This window comes from Anser anser, assembly GCF_964211835.1.
Source record: "Anser anser genome assembly, chromosome: 5".
In the NCBI taxonomy this organism is placed as follows: Eukaryota; Metazoa; Chordata; class Aves; order Anseriformes; family Anatidae; genus Anser; species Anser anser.
In genome coordinates, this window is record NC_139725.1 from 64044016 (window position 1) to 64064823 (window position 20808).

Below are 20808 nucleotides of genomic sequence, written 5' to 3' on the forward strand. Positions count from 1 at the left end.
TAAATAAAAAGCAATGAGCAATTCAGCACCGGTGGGTTTTAAACGCACCTGTTAGTGCTGATGGTGTTAACACCAATGCGATTCTTTAAGAGATCCTGTGCGTGCCAGGGTGGTGACACCCACAGAGACCAGCGATCCTCGGATTATTCTTCTTGTACATCTGCCGTTAAATCAACGTAAAGCTCCCACCTCGAAGTCCGAGAATTAATTACGTGCTTTACACCAAGCTAACTGGAAGAGGACCTTGGCTTTGCATTGCATGGGGCTGTTGGTTGTGCCTGCTAGACCCGAGCTCCCCTCTCGGCTCTGCCTTGCAGGGCCTTGGGCCTTGTTTCCCTCTGGGCCTCCCCCCCCCGCTGTGGCAGACACCTCCTCCCTTCCCCGACGTCTCAGCGACAGCCCAGGCTGGCTCAGCGCTCCCCGGGCTCCCACGTGCCCCCGCTTTGCCGCAGGGACCCCCTGCATGAGAGGGGATGAGCTGGTGGTGGCTGCAATCCCGAGGGGGCCAGAAGCCCCCATCCCCCCTGGGTGCACCTCGGACACCCTCGGAGCAGCCCCGGGCCGCTGCGGCCTGTGAACGCAGCCAGAGGGCAGCCAGGAAAGCCAGGCCTAGTCTCTGAACGGCATCGGGATGGTGCAAATCACCCGCCTTTGGCAGACGGGCCTTTCACCGGGAGCATTTCCCTGGCCTTGCCCCATCCGTGAGCTCTCTGCAGACGCTCCGGGCATCCGCCAGCCCCACGGCAGCCCAGGGCGTCACCGAAGCACGGCAGCTCCAAATGCAGAGCCCCGAGGCGTTTCTCTCACCCTTTACAGAGTGCAGCGAGGCGTTTCCCCCTCCTCACCGTGCACGGCCAACCACTTTGGGGGAAAAAAATGAGTGAAACAGCACAGACTTGCGTTATTTAAGTTGGGAGCTCCGGGCAGCTCTCCTGCCCACCCAGCGGTGTGCCCATCTGAGCACCGCTCCATGGGGCCGAGGTGCCGGGGATCCCCCTCCCCATTTCCACACAGCGGGGCAGGGGCATGGGGACACTGCCCGTGCCACCAAACCCCAGCTTTTGGGCACACCAGGGCAGCGGGACGGCTGCTGGGTGCTCCTGGAAGCGTGATGCTGGGCTGAGACAGCGGCTTTGAGGAGGACCAGCCGGGAATCCCTGCTCACCCGTCTTCAGCTTGGGCAAGAGTGTTTGTCCGCTCCTGTCCACCTGGAGAGAGGTGAGCTGGCAGGCGAGGGGGTGCTGGCCCTACTTACAAAGTTTTAATGACCTTCTCCTGGCAGACCTGCAGCTCGTGGCTAAGAGTTTTGACCAAGTTCCTGAACGAAGAGGGAGACCTGAGAGTAAAGCTGTCTCGCTCACAGCCACATTCCTTCCCCGAGATGCTGCCTGGAGATCCCGGGGCCCGTTCCTACTCTCTTCGCTCAAGCAAAACCTCCTGCCGCTGTTATTCCCCGCCTGGGAGCAGCTCTCCTAACGGGGAGACTGACTCCCCGGGCAGCAGAGATTTTCTCCCCGTGCTCCACGAGGGAGATTATCTCCGATCGCTGCCGGTCCCTTATCAATTATTCACCACGCAGCCACGCTCCAGCCGCACTCCCCGGATCGCGCCGGTGCATCTGCGCCGTCGGCGCGGCTCGTAAGCTCCGTGCCGGCTGAAGGAGCAGCCGTGAGTAATCATATCTCCTCCGGTACTGCTCACGCTCTCAGCGAAGCAGAACGAGTAACTCACACTGCAAATGACTCACGGCCCCTGGAAGCTTCTCATTTTAGCGTCCCATCGAGGACAGCAGCCCTGCAGAAGCACCTGCTAAGAGCTGCGGGCCCTTGGCATTCAAATAAATAAATAAAGGGGAGAATATTAAATCCCATATTTCAACCTGATAGGATGAGTTTGAATACAGGGACTCTTTCTCCTTCCAGAAAATCCAATACAATTAAATGATTAAAAGAGAAAAGCAGACATAACACCAACGAGGAGAGGCTAGACGAGCTGCTCTGAATACAGATCGTGTGCTGGAGTCTCGACGAAGCCTCAGTCACTCCCCCGTTGTAAGTACGAGCCTGTTGCCGTTCCCATTCCCCTCGCCCAGAATAACAGCCGCGAGGCGCAAAGCTCAGGAGGAAAACAGCCTAATTTCTTAGCCAGAGCCCACTCGACGGCTTTATCCTGTGCGCACCCGTGCACAGGGTACACGTGCACAAACGCCTTTTCTGCTGCAGGGGCGATCACGGGAACACGTAACCCAACCTCAGCGCCCAGGTCTGCAGTCTCCAACCCCAGCCCTTAGAGTGATTTATGGCCCAGAAGACGCGCCGGTGTCCTTCGTGACTAAACCAGGCACAGGATGGAGACGAAAGGCGACCTGCCCCTTCCCAGCTGTCCCCGGGCAGCTCCACGGCCGCAGCGTGGCTGAACCCTCTCGGGTGTCCGAGACATCTGTGCGTGACAGCGGTGCTGCCTGTCCCCTCTGTCCCCCAGCTGGCTTTCCTTCGAAGCACCCTGCCAAAGGGGCAACCAAACAGCTTCTAAAACCAGCATGTATTATGGGCATGTGTTTTCTGGGGAATTGTGCCCCTGTTTCTCTCTTTACCTCCACGGTTCGCCACTTTGCTTCGCAAATCCGTCCCAGGGAGAGCAGGCTGCCTCCGGGAGGGCTCGAACAAGGCAGAGGGCGAGAGACACGACCGTGGCTGTTCGGAGAACACTTCTCCAGGGCAATCCCCCATTGCACAACCAGTGCCACCAGCACCCACAGGTAAAACTGGAAGTAAAAAAAAAAAAATAAAAAGCTTGGCATTTCAGCTCTCTGGGCTTACTTATCTCCCCTCTGAGCATCTCTGCACCGCCGGCATCCGCCAGCTTCCTTCGGGAGGTACAGGAGCAGGGGAGACGCCGAGGTTTAGCCTAGTCCCTGATGGCAGCTGGGGAAAGTTTCTGCTCTCTCCCGGTGCCCTGCTGGCTCTTCTCCTCCCCGTGGGGCTTTCTGCGGTCTACCAACGTCTGTGGCGAGGAGATGAAAGTGCTGCCGGACAGCCGGCCGCAGAAGGTATTAAGCCTTGCCTCAGCCTCCATTTCTCCAGCGGCTCAGCCACGATGAGGCAGACTAATAGCAGGAGACACCGGGCTACGTAACACACTGCAGAGGGTGACAGCAGGCTCCGACTAATGGACAACGCTAAAAACAGCGCGGCCGACGTGATGAATCAGAGCTATGCAGCTTCGGGGGAACGGAGGAGTGGAAAAACACAAAAATCGAGGCTTAGAGCTTTCTGCCCAGGCCTGGAAGGGGAGGCGGCGTCCTTCTCCGGCAGGCTGAGCCCCCAGGTGCTCTCTGCTTGCAGCTGCAGGTAGAATCATAGAATCATAAAATATCCCGAGCTGGAAGGGACCCATGAGGATCGTCCAGTCCAGCTCCTAGCACAAGGTGCCTCTTGGTGCGCGCACCGAGCTGCAGATCGCAAAGCAACTCCCGTCATGGGGTCACCGAGCAAATGCCTTATCTCCCCGTCCAGCCTCAGCCCCACGAGTGGCAGAAGGAATAATTGAAGCTGAGCTCCTAAAAAGCCTCCCTGCAGGCTGCCTCCCTCTGGAGGGCTGTGAACACAGCGGTCCTGTTCCCTGGGGACTCCAGAGTCCTCGCAGAGCGGTTTAACAGGGTCCTTGGTGCCACCCCCAGTGTCGCTGGCAAACCCAGCTCCTGTTTGCAGCCCCCACACAACAGCGTCTCGTTGGGCAGTGGCTGGCAGTGGAGGAGGAGGTGTGAGCAGGTCAGAGGTGGAAGCAGAAAGGCAACTCATGCCTGCAAACCTTTGGGCCGGAGAGAGCCTACACCAGCGCTCAGCATCCCTTGCTGCGGCGCCCAAAATGCGCTGGCTCCACCCTTCGCCAAGAGCCCGAAGGAAACGCTGCAGAGCTCCACGCGGCGAGCGGCCCTGGCAGAGCCCCAGGGGCTGCCCCTGCTCCACCTTCCTCTCTGCCCACGCAGCACATAAATCCCTGAGCACCTATAGCAGCCTTCCTCCGGCCCCCGGCACCCCTTACGGTCCCCAAATTGAGCCGGGCGACCCCACGGCGCTGCCGGCACAGGGGTACCAAGAGGCAGAGCACACACCTCGGGATACCCGACCACGGAAAGCACACCTACTCGCCCAAAGGGCTGCATCCCTGAGCTGTGGTGGAGAGGAAAACGGGCGTCATGTTCTCGAGGGAAGAGCAAGGAGCTCCTGCGGGTATCTGGGCGCAGGAGAGGAGAGCTGGCAGCGCCGCCACGGGTGGGCAAAAAGCCCCCAGTGTTTCCACAACATGCTGGTGCCTCCTCCCGGCCTTTAAAAAAATAAATAAAATAAAAAAATCCCTCGGTTAAATTCTCCTGAAAAAACATATAAAAAATAAGTAGATAGAATTTAAAGACAGCCAACATCTCTCCCAAGCACAGCGCGCATCCCGGGGAGGGAGAAGTGCCAGAAATCAGCTGGAAATTGCTGCTGATTCTCTGTGGAAGGCGTTCAGCTGCTTTGCTGATAAGCAGCAATATAAATCTCTAAGCTGGAGAGGTAGATCATTAAGGGGGAAATGTTTAGAGAAATTAAATCCTTTTTCCTGCTTCTTATGCTAATAGGGAAAACCAAGCTGATCTGCAGGAGGACAACACTTAGCAATATCTAATTCATCAAAGTCTCCATCTGCTCTCCTCCTCATGCTGAGTCTGTCAAAAATCAGCTTTCCTTCAAGCAACACCCGCGTCGGTTTTAGCCGAAAGAGGCCAATTCTGGAGAGGTTTGTAAATAAACGACTTCTGCAAACCCGGCCAGAAAAAACAGGCACGGGCTGGGCCTGACCGAGGGAAATACATGTCGGGACCGAGGAGAGGTGGCGGAGTGAAGGAGGGGACGGGGCGATGAGTAAGAGGTGCAGCTGCCAAAACAACCTGCAGCGGAGGCAGGGCTCCCGCGGCCGGCCAGTGCGGGGTTAACGACACCGCGACGGGGAAATCTCCGAAGCAGGGAGATCCTGGCAAAATCCTGCTCCGGGATGGGGGCAGGATTTGGGAGCCAGCCCGGATGGGGACCCTCCTGCAGCGCTTTGGAGAGGTCCTGAGCGGGAGCACCAGCACCGCCTGCGCTGCCCCGTGCCCCGAATGCTGAACTAATTCATTATGCTGCCTTACCTACACATGGGTATCAAAGCAAAACGATCACCAACGTGTTTAATTCGAGCAAAACACAACACGGAGCAGATCTTCTCTCAAAACTTGGAAATTAAGGATTTAAGCAGCAAGGCTATGTTCCCAAATTCTTCTTTAGGGGCAGGATTATTCTGCGCGGTTCGTACAGGTAACAAAACGTTCCTGTATTCAATTTATTCAGCAAACTGACTGCATTTTCTCAGTGTTTTGAGCAGTGGGGATTATGTTTTCAAAGCAGGCAGCCCCTGCTGGGCTGGCACCAGCATGGCAGGGTGGTTTTGGTACTCCGGCAGTGCCCGTTCCCACCTCTGGATCTGGGGCTGATCTGCCTCAAGGCATCGCAGCAAGCAGAGGAGAAAAAACCCTGACATTTGCTGCCCTAAAGACATAACTTTTTTTTTTTCCTATCCTCATCCACAGGGCAGAAAATCCAGACAGCAGCAGCTGCAGCAGCAGCCTCAAGCCCTGGGGCAGGCCAGCGACGTGGTTCACCACCTGCCTTTTCCGGGCGGCTGTAAAGCCCCGTGCTCGGCAGGGAGCAAACCCAGAGCAGCCCGGCTCTCCCCGCAGCAGCTGGGACGCTGCTCCTGCCCCGCAGCTCTCCCAGCCGAGCATCGCCTGCGCCCAAACGGCTTTGCTGCCACCAGCCGTCTGCTGCCTTCGCGAGCTCCCTCGCTGCCGGCCCCGGCTTGCTCTTCTTGGCCAAGCGCAACGTGCAGCGTAAAGAGGAGCGAGGAGCACGGGGAAGCTGGAAAGTCCTAAGAGCCACAGGTTTTGATGGTACAGGTGGCCGTGCACGAGCTGCCCCTGCAGCACCGCTCGCCCCGGCCGGCTCAGAGACAGCTGCAGCGGTGGGGCTGTTCCTGAGGGCACCGTGGTGGAGGAACTGATGCCCCCAGTGAGGCCACTGCCCCTGCTGGGGACATCCCCGGCCTTTCTGGCCCTTGTTTTCTCCTGGAAGACCCCAAAGTCTTGAATGAAAGCCAGCTCCTGCGAATAGGAAGGAGAGAGAAGAGTTAACTCTTCACTCTGCTCTGTGCTTCCTCCCAGGGCTGCAAGTTCAAGCGACGATCCCAGCTGCCAGAAATGAATCCATCCATCCGGGGCACAGGGTGCAAGCTGGACCTTTTCCTTCTCTACCATTCTCTCTCGCCAGTCCCCAAACTGCTGCAAGGTTACTTCCTGCCGTGGTTCCTCTAGCTCAGCGTTAATTATTCATTTCCTAATGTCCTTTTGTTCAGGAAGTTCTCGCTGATCTTTAACCTTCTTTTTCCTTTCCTTTGGTCTACGCCACCAAGTGACATTACAGCCACCCGTAACATACAGTGACACAGCCTGGCCCCTTCTCACAGGTATGCACTGTACCCGTATCTATCGTCTCCCTTACAAGTGCCAAAAACGCTCACGTTGGCTCATTTCATGCTCTCTATTAAGCGATGAGACGACCTCAGGTCTCTCTGTAGACAAAACATTTCCTCCGGGGGTAACGCAGGGCCAAGCAACCTTCAAGTAGCGTCCCCAGGTTGTCACCACATGGGCAGTTGGCTCCTTCCACCTGCCTTCCTTCTGGCAAGGCAGCTTCTTCCACAGCTCTCCAGAGTAAAGCCAGAGTAAACCACTGTGAGATATGCTCCAAAGCCCTCTGAGTACATACACGTACCCACATTGGAGCAGATCGCTCTTTGGGGCATTTGAGCTTCATAGAGCAGCGGTGAGAAGCACGGGCTTGTGGCCGAGTCCCTAATTGTGGTAGGCAACCCAAAAAGTGATGTCCTCGAGCTCCACACGCTCAGCACTACACGCGCATGGCCGAATCTCTCCCCCCAAGGTCCCCTCCCAAATTTCGCCGGGAGCTGAAACCGCTGCTGTAGGCATCGGCCAGGTTTGCCGTTCCCTGGATGAACAGAAGAGAAATGAGGCGTATCTGGATATCACGTGCCTCACATAAATCCAGCCGAGGGACTGGAGTTAGTCAGCATTTTCTAAAAAAAGGCCTCTTTATGGTGCCTGCGACCCGGCCCCGGGCTGACCGGCTCCTCCAGCCCAGCGAGGTCTCGCTGCGGCACCGCGGGCGCGCTCTGGGCTCTTTTAGTCATCGCTGCACAACTCCGGCAAAGCATCAGGACAAACAACTTTCCCCCCGGGGGCCAGCAGGGCTGCTTCTTTCCGTCTCTCATGCCTAAGAAAACATAGGGAAAGCTCCAACAAAAACCCCGCTGCTACTCGGTCGGGCCCCGGTTGGCTTCGGCCATTGCTCACCTCCTGCGGCTGGGCTGGCAGCGAGCTGTAGGCTCAGCAGATCCGAAAAGGGATACATCACTCGCTGCCAGGGCTCTGAAAACACACATCAAAACGTCCAGTTCCTTCAGAAACCTGCGGTGATCGTGTCTGCAACACACAGCAAATTGACGATGAACTACTGTATCCAAAAAAACACTGCAGCAGAAACCGCGCACAAATTAATCCAAGCAAGATACGTTTTGGAAACACCTCGTTTTTATTTATCTTTACATTTTGGAAACACCTCGCTTTTATCTTTAGGCAGGATTTCATCGATTAGCCCCTGTTTTGTAGTCCCACCGCTCACAGCAGATCCTTCAGCGACTCAAAGCCTTTGGGAAATTTGGCCACAGATGCAAGCTCCGGCCTAAGGGGGACATAAAAATGTAATTTCCATTTCTGGTCAGCCAGGCGTGCGCAGAGCCCGCACCAAAAGCCTGCTTCACGCCGAGTACTTCGTCTCAAGTTTTGTTAACAAAGCCCTGCTTGAACAATGATAATTAAGAAAGAGCTCGGTGTAAGGCCACGCTGCGTGTCCTTCCCGAATATCTCACCAGGGGACGGGGAGAGGAGGAGGAGGACATGGTTACTCACCTCCGGAGGTGACACTTTTCCAGTCACCTAAGAAATCGGCTCTGCAGTTAGCAAACAGCAAGGAATAATCGACAAGGGAAATATGTGACGTTTTCCTGGGAGACTCAGGGGCTGAAGTAGCCTACGTGAGGAAATCAGCCGGGCTCAGCGGGCAGCGGCAAGGAAAGGCTTCGCTCAGCCCTTCGTTCTCATCGAGTGGCAACGTCACACGCGCTTGAGAGCCAGAAAAGGCCACGCACACCCTCACTGACACGCTCACACCTCTCACTCCCGTACCACAGCGGCTCGACCAGCACAGCTGCCATAGTTCAGCCTACACCCTGCCCGTTTCTCCACCCTCAGCATCTCTGGTGGCTCCAGGCTCTCCTCTCCCCGTTGACTCAAGACAGAACGCCGATGGAATTTCGGCCGTCCAAATACAGCACTTGGCCTCCTCGGGTTTTTCTTTTTTTTTGACAGATGAAGCTGCTGCTCCAGGACAAATACGCAGTGTGGTTTGACAGCGAATGAGATCTCGGATAGTCCGAGGAGTCAGATGGAAGAGATTTACAGCAACGGTGCTAACCGCAGCTCCGAGCTGCCTGGAAACAGAGCGAACCCGTGATGCTGCTAGTGGGGCAAACAGCCCCCTGTGTCGCTGCCGTGCCTCACGCGCCAGCTAGACTTGCCCGTGGCTGAAATTACAGGGGTAGAGAATGCCATTTGCGCAGGCCAAGAAGAAATCTGTACTTTGAATGCCCCTTTATCCTTCAGCTGACAGTCTTAATACAGCAAGCACGCAGAGGGAGCGGCTACCCCGAGCGCCAAGGACCCGGAGACATCCTTCCTGAGGAATTACCAGTCGTACAGGGGAAAAAATGGGGTTGAGGTTCAGGCTCAGCAAAGCACAGCTGAAACACTCTGCAAGGCGCAGCACAGCCAACAAGTTTTATCTTTACTGATGATCTTGCATTAATGGTTTCTCATCTCGCATTTTTGGAACTTCTCGGTTTAGAAGTCACAATTTAACTTACAAATGAACCTTCTGAAGCAAGATGCAGATTTAATTGGCGATTTTTTCCTGCAGATTCACAGCTATTTTACCAACTCTTGCCATTTCACGGGCACCGGTTTTATACAGGCATCCACCAGCTACCGGAGCCCAGCAGCTGCTCCTGCACGCGATGCTCCAAGGCACACGTGCCACGGCTGCGCGATGAAATGGGCTCTCGGAGAGATGAGCATCAGTTCCCAGCGCAGGAAAGGCTGGGTTCTCTGCTCTGCCTCGCATTTGGCCCACAGGGAACCCCAACACCACGCATTCCTTCGGTTGTTGGCACCTCCTCTCTGCCCACAGCACACAGGTGGCACCTACCGGCAGGGCAGCAGCAGGAGGCGAATCGCAGTTCGCTGGGTACAGCGCTAGCTGGGAACAGGGCTCTGGGGGCTTTTTGGAGGGCTGGATTTTGCACGCTGGAAGTCAAGGTCCAATAATGCAAGTTCTACAACAGGATAATCCATATACTCTACTTCGTCAGATAAAGGAAATACATTTATTCCTTTCCCAGCCTAAAGATGACTATTAAAGATCAGCTGTATACCTAAGAGCTGGCTTTCTGTACCAGCCTTGCGGCTAAGAAAAAGGCTGTAAGCAATGCTCAATAGAAACAAGACTTAGCTGGAAAGTATTAAAGAGCTAAACCTAGAAACCTGAAGAAAAAGGGCAGAAAACCTAGAAACCTGAAGAAAAAGGGCAGATTGAGGCAGAATCTCTTCTCCTATAAAGTTACCGAAGTTAAAACTTCTTAGCAAGATAAGAAGTTCAGCGAGGTTAAAAAAAACTGACCCAACAGCAGACTGCAGGGCATTAGCCAGAAATAAAATTCGGGGAAGAAAGAGCCAAAGGTGATGCTCTTCGGGTCGACCAAGATCTTCAGCTGATGCAAGAGACAAGAGCTTCAGGAGACAGCCTCCCCCACCTCTGTAAGCAAAGAAGTCTCGAAATTGACATTGTATTTTGGTGTTTCAGCTAAGCACTGACACAATGCCATAGCATGCTGCATGTTCTCCTTCCCCATCACAACTGAAACTTTTCCAGTTCCGAAAGCAGACCCATGGCTGATGGCAGTCTCGCAAACACCAACTGCCAGCTAAGCAGACAGTTACTTTTCTGTCTCCCTCCAAGATAATTAAAATAGCTGGGATTAGCTAAGCATATTTGACTTTTAGCTGCTTTGGGCTGGTTATTGTTCTCTGCTGTACGTCATACACCGAGTGGAAGAGTAGGGAAGCCAGGCTTTTATGAGGATCCACTAATTCCCCAGGCAACGCATGTTTCTTGCTCCTGCTGGGGAGGAATTGCAGAATATTTCTGCATTTTTTCCAGAAAAATCCATACAGAGAGAGCATGCACAGAGCACTACCACATTCTTCCTACTCCATAAGAGGAGATGGACGAAGCAGTACGAGAGCAGGCAAGACAGACTGAGAAAAGCCAGCAGTCGCTGGGTCAAGCTGTTACCCAGCGGTGCTTTGAGCACACCTTGTCTGGATTTGCTTGCCCCCAGGCATCTCCTTCATTTCAGAGACAGCTCCAGTTTAAGCTTCCCAGCCTAACATAAACGTACCGACGCTGGCCGCTTCAGCTGGTAGGATTTGATGTAGCGCGTAGGTGGGAGAGGGGAGGAAGCGGGCCGTAGCTGAAGTGATTTGCATGCATACGCAATGTGATTTTAGGCAAATGCAGAAGAAGTTACAGAGTGATGAATTTTAAACAGCATTTGCCAACTCTAGCCTACATTCTTTTTGCAACACAAGAACACTTTCTTTTTCCCCCTCCTCAACCATCACTGTCTAAGCCTGGTATGCATGAAAGCTCCTTCCCAAACCGTAAAAATCATATAACCAAAATGACTCAGACTACCATGAGAAACCCAAGCCAGCCTCAGCTAAAGACCACAAGTAGCTCAGTGCAGCTTTAGTCCAAAGAATTCTTCAGACTTGTCTTTTCAAAAGAGATTTATCACACATGGCTCATTTGCTAGAGCGTAACAGCAATTTTTTCCATGGAAACAGCTGCAGTTTTGCTCCTCTGCTATACAGACAGACACTGTCCTAAAAAAAGGGAAAAAAACACAACACTGAACACAGGAATCCAAAGCTCATGGTTATTTTTTACTTGAAGAATCTCCGAAACATTAAAAAAATACCATTACAGTTAATTCATTCCTTCCTGAATTACACTGGATGTGCTTGGTCAAGGCAAAGATACGGACAGAGTCTGACTTTTATAAAACTGATATTCAAGCATCATCAGCACACACAAAGGACAGGCTCTTATGCACATTTATTACACGACAATCTTTGCTCTTCTTCAGTAAATGTCTTTTGAATACAGATGGAAAAAAAAGAAACAATATTCACAGGACAAAATCATAACACTATTCAAAATATGAACAGCGAGATTTACAGAGATGAGCAAACACAGGCTGCCTACGGATCAACACCACAGTACTTGCGTAAGTTACAACGATCACAAGCACAGGTCTGCATCGGAGGCTGGATTCCAGCAGCTCAGAACACGTATGAGTAAGAGGCAGTTTTGGAATTCAATCAGTTGCCTAAGGCAGGGAGGCAGTACAAAAAGGTAGGAGTGCAGAAGGCAAAGGCAAGGTTAGTGCTAGAAGTTCTTGTTAAACCAGGAGTCTAAGACGAGAGCAAGAAAAAAAGGTTGGATTTGTTCTTTTGAACTTAAGCATTAGACAAAAGTTACCAGTACATACTTTCTGTATTGCACAGCCAGTTAAAGTAACTGAAAAATCAGAAAACCCTAAAAAAATTCTGCATTTTTAACAGCTACATTTAAATATATTCACTGAAGTTAGCCCATAGAGTTCAACTTTTTAAAGCAATTCACCCATTTTTTTTCTAACAAGACCATACAGCATTTGTGTCCCATCTTCTCGAGCCCTCCCCAAACCAATTAAATACACCATTTATCAAAGTGCTACTACTCCTCCGCAGTACATCATAGATTTATTGCTTAATTTTCCTAGTTACAAAGGCTAGCACTAAGCGTTTAGAGAATTTAAGGCAATCCTACAAGACCAACACCTTAATTGCATTTACGGCACACGCACGTCTTTGTTCCAACACCAGGAAAGGTTTTGATACTTAATGGCAAGAACACTTGGATTTTAACCAAAATGATCCTTTCAAGCATTGCAGTTGTATCTTGTCAACACGTAACCCAGCGCTTGCGTAAAGTCACTCTAGAGCACCAATGTTCAGAAAAAGTGGAGGGGAAAAAAAAATCAAAGGAGGAAGTTCCAGGATCTTATATAACAACTCATTCTTACTCATCTAAGAACTTGTTGGAAGATTCACTCAGCTATTTGGACTGCTGAATCACTTCTTTCCATTCACAACACGCACGCCGAGTTATAACCTGTCAGATGTACTTAAAATGCAACTGACAAAGCGTTTAGAACTGACAAAAACAAAAGTATTTTTTAACAGCTTTAGGTAAACTCATTCACCTGCAAGAGCTTTGAATCTCTTTTTCCCCCTAATGTTTCTTTCCTATCCCACAAAATTCATTACTAGCTCTTTGTTTCATGGTCTGTCTTCTTAATAACCACAAAGAGAGCCTGGCTTTAAACAGCCATGCTGCCAGTGAAAACATTTTCAAGAGAACTTCTGTTTGTGGTCTTAATCACAACCAAGTTCGTTACTGACACAGATTTATCAACTGCCACTCCTGCAAGCCCACTCAGATGAATAATTAAAAATTAAAAAAAACAACAACAAAAACACGCCGACAAGAACAAGCCTGTCAAAACCCCAAGCATGCTCAGCATAAGACTAACCCTTCCCTTGCAAATACTTTGGAAATTAACTGAAAGAACATGGAAAATCTTTTTCAAGAGATGCAAGGTAACACTAGTCCAACGCTCGTGTGCATTCATTTCCGTACAGAGTGAAAACAAATACCAGACAGGAAACAGCAGATCACAGGTTTTTTGTTTTAAAAGAACTAGGGTATATTGTCTCAAGATGGTTTTGTGAAAACAGAAAAGATGCGTTTCCAAAGAAAAAAATTAAGCAGTCAGTTCAGCTTCAGACCAGGTACAGCCCGATTGGATTTGCAGTAGAATTTGGTTATGCAGCCATTAGTAATGATGTATTAAAAACAAGCAGAGTCCTACAGCAGGACAGATGGATGGGATTTGCCCTGAGCAGAGAACCCTGCGTGTAAGCCGTCCCTATCACTGAGACAGAAAAGACTTCATAGTGCTACTTGTAATACTTTCCTGGAGCAGAACTACTTCAACCAGAAGTTCGTATGCTTTTTTATAGCCTTTTCTAAGTAAGTAATTGTTTTACCAGAAACCTATCTGCACCACACACAGTGCTGCCTGCAACCTCCACCCGTGAGGACTGCAATGACACGCTCTACCTTCTGCTCGGAGGGAAGCTTCTGTTCCTCTAAATGAAGGCAGTAACCTTTATTTCTTTAGGAGAAGACTGGGGATTTTGTGGCACTCATTGTCGTAGCAGAAAGCACAGGTTGGTCGCGCAGAAAGCCTGGAAAACATCCCATACACTGAAGGAACTTTTCCCTTCAGCATTTCTTGAGAGCACAACTAGAGTTGTGCTGAGAAACCCTTTTGAATGCTTTAACAGCGAACAGGTTAGTGCATTTTTCTTGCTAATGTTCCCTAATACAACGGTTTACATTCTATTAAAAAAAAAATCCCTATAGAACAAGTCATCTGAGAAGCCACGTCGTTTCTTGGTACTCCTCTGCACACAGACAGAGGTTCCAGCCATGTGCAACAGCAAGTTTTAGTTTTGAGTACCTGGTACCGAAGACACTTTAATTCTGAATTAGTGAAACGCATCAGCGCTACCATGACAGGAGTCACTCTTCTCTTCGTGGTGAAGGATTTGACATTTAACTCCTTTTGATTTGGTGACTCACGAACACTAATCCTGTGTGCAAATAATGCTAAGATTTATCCGCCGTCACAGCAGGGTTCACTGGGCGCTGTCGCACAGCATTTGGTGACGAGTTTCTGTTACACTCCTCTTTATCCTCTGCCTCATCATCCGAGATATCTTCTTCGTCCGCTTCTTGTTCTTCATCCAGCTTTTTCAACAGGTGAGCTGACTCTGGAGCTAGCTTTTCTTGAGGGGAAAAGAAAACACGCATACAGAAAGTAATACCAGTAACAAGCGAAATGTTTGTTGGTGGTGTTTTTTTTTTTGTTGTTGTTGTTTTTTAAGAAGTATCACAGACTGGCACAGAATGTGGACAAACTTAATCCAGGTAGCACTTTCCAGCATCGGTTACTTAAATTGCTACCTTCAGTAGAATTGTTGCTAGCACGAAGTTACCCACAGGTCAAGTATTAAAGCTTACAGCCTGCTAGACAAGGTAACAAAAACTTCTTCCAGTTTGGGAAAAATGAGTAAGGTTCCCACAAAACATAAGCTAGCATTCAGATCTTCTTCCATCTATTTTAACATTACCTTGATAGATTCCAGAGACTAACCCCAAACTGAATCACTCGCTATCCACAGAACTCCCTTTTAATCCTCACTTTGCCCCTAAAACAGAAACAAATCCTGCAACTCAGCAGCAATGAGAGCTCCAGAGGATAAAGCAATGATTCAAAATTTTTTACTCTATCTCCCTGCACATATGGAATTTTATAACTTGTAGGTATAAAAATGCAGCAAAAACACTTTTTCTATCACCTAAAACCGCTTTTAAGCAATAGCTCAGCATTAGCCCCAAATATAATCCTTCACTATAAACCCTAAGGTGCAAAAACTGCAGTTAAAGCACAGCATCAGTCATGTGTGAAGACTCCTCCATTAAATCTCCTTTCTGCAGACCCAAGTTCTGCAGCATTTTTTTTTTTTTTTAAGTAAGATTTACCCAACATTGAATTTGAAGTAAACGGTAGGCTTACTTGAATAAGGGTACTGCGGTGGTCTATGTTTTTTGGACGGGCAGAGACAGTCTGCCAAGAACACCATCATCTGAAACCAAAGAAAGCCAAGGTTAAAGCAAAGACACACCACAGCAGACACAAGCCGCTCTGCTTCAAGAGGTTCACTTACGAGTCCCAGTATCAGGCCTGAGAACAGAGTTGCCAATGCAAAAATGGCGTACGAGCCCCAAACTGGTATTCCAACGCTTTCTGTTAAATAACCATGGCAGTGCTAGACCAAAAAAAAGAAAACAGGAGAGTCATTTCAAGGATAGCTGAATATCCTAAATATTGAAATGAAGTTGAGATCTGAGCACATACCCTGATCCACATTGATAACTGAAACAAAGCCGACATGCTGCTCATCCTGAAAGAAAGCACAGAAAAGTAACTGAAAGCGTCCAAGTTAGTCAGATGTCTGTTATCTTCTGGTTTGCCTGACTAGTCACTATTTAGGTGCATGTTGAACAATTCTCTGCTCATGCCTGGTTTCCCTTTTGACTACTTTTGTTTTTTATCTCCTGTTTTGTCTTCTCCTGCAGTGAGCACCCATTTCTCATGAAGCTATCTTTAGAACCAACATCACCCTGCACGATATTCCACATCTGGACGACTACCAATGCCTTGACTTGGCCCTCTGGCATGTTAATTTTAATTACGTGTGTTTATATTCTAAGTTATATATGGACCAACAGCCTCTGAGAAGCCAGCTGGAACTCTATTTAAGGTACTGATAATTAATCATCTGGACATTCTACTAAAACAAAGAACCTGTTGCAAAAGCTCAGGTTATGTGAGAACTGAGAGATCTTCAGGCAGCTGAGTTTAGCTTTGTGTTAAATACAAGTAAAAAAAGGCCAGGCTATCTGCTACGGGTATTCTGCTGGTTCTGACATTTCCCTGCTACTGTGAAACTTAAGTATGGACTACCTGTAAAAGAAAGGAGAAATCAAAACATTAAAGACAACGTAAGCTGCTAACGGGTGAGCTGTGGAAGCAGGCACCCATGAATAAAGATCTGCACGCTCCTTCAACACGCACAAAGGAGCTGTACTGGGCACTTCCAACAGGAAACCTGCTGATCCTAAAATGAGTACCCTATTTCACGTGTTCCTTGGAGGGGGGATAATACTCTGTAAGAAAACTACATGGTTTGAAGATTCAAATAGCATTGTAAGTAGACAACATAATGAAGCTGAGCTTACTAGGAGACAAAATGTAAGATTTCAACCTAGCGTAACACTTCATAAAGCGGACCAACGATACCCAAACCTGCTTAAACCTACACCCCAGTGCAGTTAGCACAGGCCAGTGACTGCAGTGATAGCTGACATGTCTCAAATGAGAAGAAAAACCACAATTGGCCTTATTTGCCTCAACCAATAGCATTCCCAACACGCTCTACCACTCAGTTATCTGACTGCTCTGAAACCACCCCTCTCCCCGCCACGCAGCATATGCACCGACAACTAAAAGCATTTCCATATGCCCAAGAGCACGTTTCTTCCCAGACTACAGCATCTTCGCCTCACCCCTCCGCGCTGCTTTTAACTTTGCAACGGGTATGCCGACTTACACGGCCAGGCCATATATTACAACTGCACTGCCACAATGTTTCCCAGTTTTTATTGCTAGATTTCTAGAATTTAGCTCAGCAAACTATCATTCTGCTGTATAACCAAAAGAAGAGCCTCAAGCGTAAGCGATCTGCCAGATTTTGATAAAACAATACGTCCAACTTTTAGCTGAGACCTTAAAGCAAACCTTGCTCAGGAAGCTTCCGCAGTGCTAGCGCTCACCACCCTCCCACACGCGATGAAGGCGGCACAGCCACCCACACATCCTGTTCACAGACATGTCACCAGCCCTGAGTTGCTGCACGAGCTGTTAACAACCTGCGGGCCTGTACCAACCCGTCCTTCCCCACGCAGCACCAGGTGAAGCACGTACGTGCTCCGTCTCTCACACCACGTCCTTGAAGCGGGCATATCTGACAACAAACGATAATAAAAAAAGTCCTACCAAAACTTACAGGAAAGAGGAAGGACCAAACCAGGACGAAACCGGTTCAATGGATTTCCACTCCTGGTCACTGATGAAATTTATGAAGTCAGTTTTAGTTCTTGCACCCTGGTATTTCCGAAACTCCCCATCTTTACAGCTGTAAAGGAACAACAGAACAAGTCCTCTGTTTTAGACAGCTGAAACGTTTGTTTTCACTCAACATCTTTCCTCCCCCACCTTTTTTCTTTGCATTTTGCTTTGCTTTAGATGATATTGGCTCCAGTTTGTTTTCTAAAAACCTTTACTCTGTACATATCCTGGTTTGCTCAGGCTACAATTCCATGCACAGATAACAATCTTCCTAACGCACCTGCCACCCAACAGCATTATTATCAACCTACAGAGAAAAGATTTCAAAATGGGAACACCCATGAAAAGATAGAATAAAGATGGCCCGAGGGCAAAAAGGAAGAAAACACTGGTGGCACTGCAAGGTCACAGAAGATAAGGCAATAGATGTATCTACGTAGAGTAAGTCGCGTTCTTAAAGAGCATGGTAAATCTCATTTGCTTATGCCAAAAAACATAAAAAAGTCATTTCCTCTTCAAACAAAAAGTCACGCTGCATACTTACTGATAGATGGTAGGAAGAGCTGTTATGACAAATCGCCCACTTAACCCTGTGAAAAAAGTTATTTTCAGAAAAGTACAGCATTGTTGTATAAAAGGAAGAGCTAAAACAGTTAGTACACACCTAAATAAAAGAAGCTGCTCCTAAGCGATCGCACATGAACTTGTGTGTATCAAAGCACAGCACACATTCTAGAGGAAGGGGCCATGAAAACTCCACAGGGGATGGGAAAAAGAGATGGCTGGGGATACCCACTCCACTCAACTATTTGGGCTGCAGCTCTTCAAGATGCTCTCTTTTTTTGCCCACAAGGAGCTGCAGTCTCCAGTGCTCACAGAAAACAATCCAAGTGAGGCAAATTTCAAAAGCCCTTGCATGACTTCAGAGAAAGCGCCTACTTTTGACACAGCAGTTTTTACAAATCCCTCACAAACGGGAGGGCAGTTCAGGGAAGCGAGCTTCAGCTGAGAGAAACCTGCTGCTCACACTCTCTCTTATCAGCAGCATGGGAAAGACTGAAAGTGAACTTTTAAGTCTGCACAGTGCTTAAAAAAATGAGAAGAAACATTTCCTTGAAGCCTTCCAATTCGGCCCCCACAGAAGTCCCCCCGTTGCTTTTTGTGCCCAGGCAGCCCGGACGGCCCGGTGCCCGAGCTGCCCCCCGCAGGACAGCACCCACCCCCCGCCCCCACCCCGTTCCCCAAAGCCACCCCCCCTCAGGCTCCCCGCCGCACCTGGCTGCTCCGTGACGTCCACCTTGGCGATGTTCACGTCCAGGTCCTCCCCCCACTCGGCGAACTTCTCCCACTCGGGCTGCAGGCTCTGGCAGGCCGGGCACCAGGGCGCGTAGCTGCGGAGGGACACGGGGACCGTCACCGGGGGCCCTCCCGGAGCCCCCCACCCAGTATCCCCCCAGCACCCCCAACTCACAACTCCACCATCCACTCTCCGTGCAGCAGCTCCCTCCACGTGCCGTCCGACAGCACCCGCACCGGGCTCGGCCTGCCCAGCGCGGCTGCACCGCCCGCCGCCAGGAGCAGCGCCAGCAGCACGCACCCCGACCCGACCGCCGCCATCTTGCGCCGCCGCGCTTCTGCCTTCCGCGGCGTGCTCGGCGTGCTACGTCATCGCGCACGCCCCGCCCCCTCCCCCCCGCCGCTCACGCGCCCGGCGCGCTCCCCGCTGCGTGTGTGGGAGGGAGGGGCTGGGGGCGGGATCAAGGTGAGGGACAGCCTATAGGGCGTCGAGTTGGGGGGAGAGGGGAGGGTTCGTCGAATCACGGCTCGCGGGCGCTGCGGCTGGCCAATGGGGGGCGCTTGTTCCTCGCCCGCCGCCATGTTGGGCGGGATGGGTGAGGCGGGAGGGTTCGTGCCCGCCGCCATGTTGGGGGGGGCTGTGTGAGGCGGGCCCGCCATGTTCCAGAGCTGCTGCTGCTTCCCCATGGGGCTGCTCCGACAGGGCCCTGCACTGCGGGCTGCTGTGTGCAGCTTCCCCTCCCCTCACGCCCCATGGACAGACATTTAAATGTGAATAAAAGCAGATGCTGCAAAGGCTGTGAATGTGTGCTGTGTCCTTTTTCCTGCCTGAGGAGGGGGAGAGAGCTGTGGGTGCTTGGGGCGGGCTGTGGTGCTCGGTGAGGTGAGGAAGCAGAAAAAGCTGATCTGCAAGGTGTCTGGGAGAACAGCGACCTGCTGCCTGCCCTCTTCCACGCCTCTAGTTGGTCATATGAGCATCTAGTTCTCCTGCAGAAGTCAGGTAAAAAGGCACTGGTAACGAGCAGGAAAAACCGTATGTCATTTCATCATTTCACTGCAGTTCAAGAGCTAGAGTCATAGAATCCCAGAGTCATTAAGGTTGGAAAAGCCCTCCAAAATCCAACCATGGTCCAACCATCCCCCTACCACCAATGTCACCACTAAACCATGTCCCCAAGCACCACGTCCAACCTTTCCTTGAACACCCCCAGGGACGGTGACCCCACCACTTCCCTGGGCAAGTTTGTTGATACCTTAAGCTATTCAAGGGAATTAATCTCTTTTTTGATACGCACATATCACGGAATCACAGAATCATTTAGGTTGGACATTTAGGTTGGAAGAGATCCAAGATCACCTAGTCCAACCTCTGACCTAACACTAACAAGTCCTCCGCTAAACCATATCACTAACATACAACCTCTCCCACAAAGTTTTAGCCAGCTTTTGGTCAGAAGAGGCTGTGATAATGTAAGTCACCTTTCCTGCTTGGATCATTTCTTTCCCTGCATCTTTCAAAGGGGCTTTTGCCATAATTTAATATCCCACAATTTAGGGGTTTGGCAGGTGGAGAGAGCTGGTCTGTAGCAGCCATTAGAGCAGTGCAGGGAAAAGAATAAATCAGCATTTGGTATTTTTTTTTTCTTAATTTTGGCAACTTTTCTGTAGTACAATGTGTATGTTCCTCTTGTATGAGGACACTAAGACATTACTAAGGACTTGATGAAGGTTATTATTCATTGATTCAGGGTTCAGGAACAAATAATTGCTTGCCGCACTCTCACTGCCACTCTATTTTAGTCATAACTGATTTTTTTGAAATGTTGTTACTGATAATCCAAGAACACTTCAGCTCTTCATCAGTCATGAGATGCTAAGAGTTGTCTTCAGTTCTTCAGAGTAGTGGTACACATCCTGATAATTTAAAATGCATTCAGGAATAAGATGGTGCTTATCAAATGTGCTGTGTTGTGTGGAGGTCGGGTACCTACCAAGCCACGTGGCTTTGATCTACATCCTAGGAAAAGTGGCTGGATGTAGGGTCTCACCTCTTTTACATGCTGAACAGGAGGATAATTAAATGTGCCTTACCAAACAGATGTGTCCAAACAGATGACTGAACGGAGGATGAATTTGATCTCATCCATGTGTGTGTTAACAAAAGAGAAAACGTGACAGAATAGGGGCTACACCAGAAGCAAATTGCAACACAGCCTTCAGATGACACCACAAGAGAGCTCTTCTGGGACCGAGTCCCACCTAGAAGGGCACGTGTGGGATTGAGAGATGGGGAGAGTGATTTTGCCATTTAACACTCCTGTGCTCAAGGAGAAAAGAGCTGGTAGGCGTTTACTGTAAATAAAGAGTAGTTTCAGA

At 50.0% G+C, this 20808-nt stretch overlaps 1 protein-coding gene across 1 annotated transcript; it reads right to left on the reverse strand.

The window, feature by feature from the left end:
• Positions 1 to 11194: 11194 nt before the first annotated feature.
• Positions 11195 to 18786, reverse strand: TMX1 (thioredoxin related transmembrane protein 1). The gene is made up of 8 exons (XM_083836587.1): positions 18608 to 18786; positions 18412 to 18527; positions 17681 to 17726; positions 17075 to 17203; positions 15364 to 15409; positions 15173 to 15274; positions 15022 to 15091; positions 11195 to 14230 (listed from the first exon to the last, which is right to left on the reverse strand). Exons 1-8 carry the CDS (start codon positions 18751 to 18753, stop codon positions 14052 to 14054), a joined length of 834 nt encoding a protein of 277 aa, XP_083692713.1. The 5' UTR covers positions 18754 to 18786; the 3' UTR covers positions 11195 to 14051.
• Positions 18787 to 20808: the final 2022 nt, after the last annotated feature.

Coding starts and splice junctions, on each gene's coding strand:
- TMX1 (XM_083836587.1), bottom strand. CDS start 18,753: ATGGCGGCGGTCGGGTCGGGGTGCGTGCTGCTGGCGCTGCTCCTGGCG. Junction 18,528..18,607: donor GGAGAGTGGATGGTGGAGTT/GTGAGTTGGGGG, acceptor GTCCCTCCGCAG/CTACGCGCCCTGGTGCCCGG. Junction 15,092..15,172: donor CAGGCCTGATACTGGGACTC/GTAAGTGAACCT, acceptor CTTTGGTTTCAG/ATGATGGTGTTCTTGGCAGA.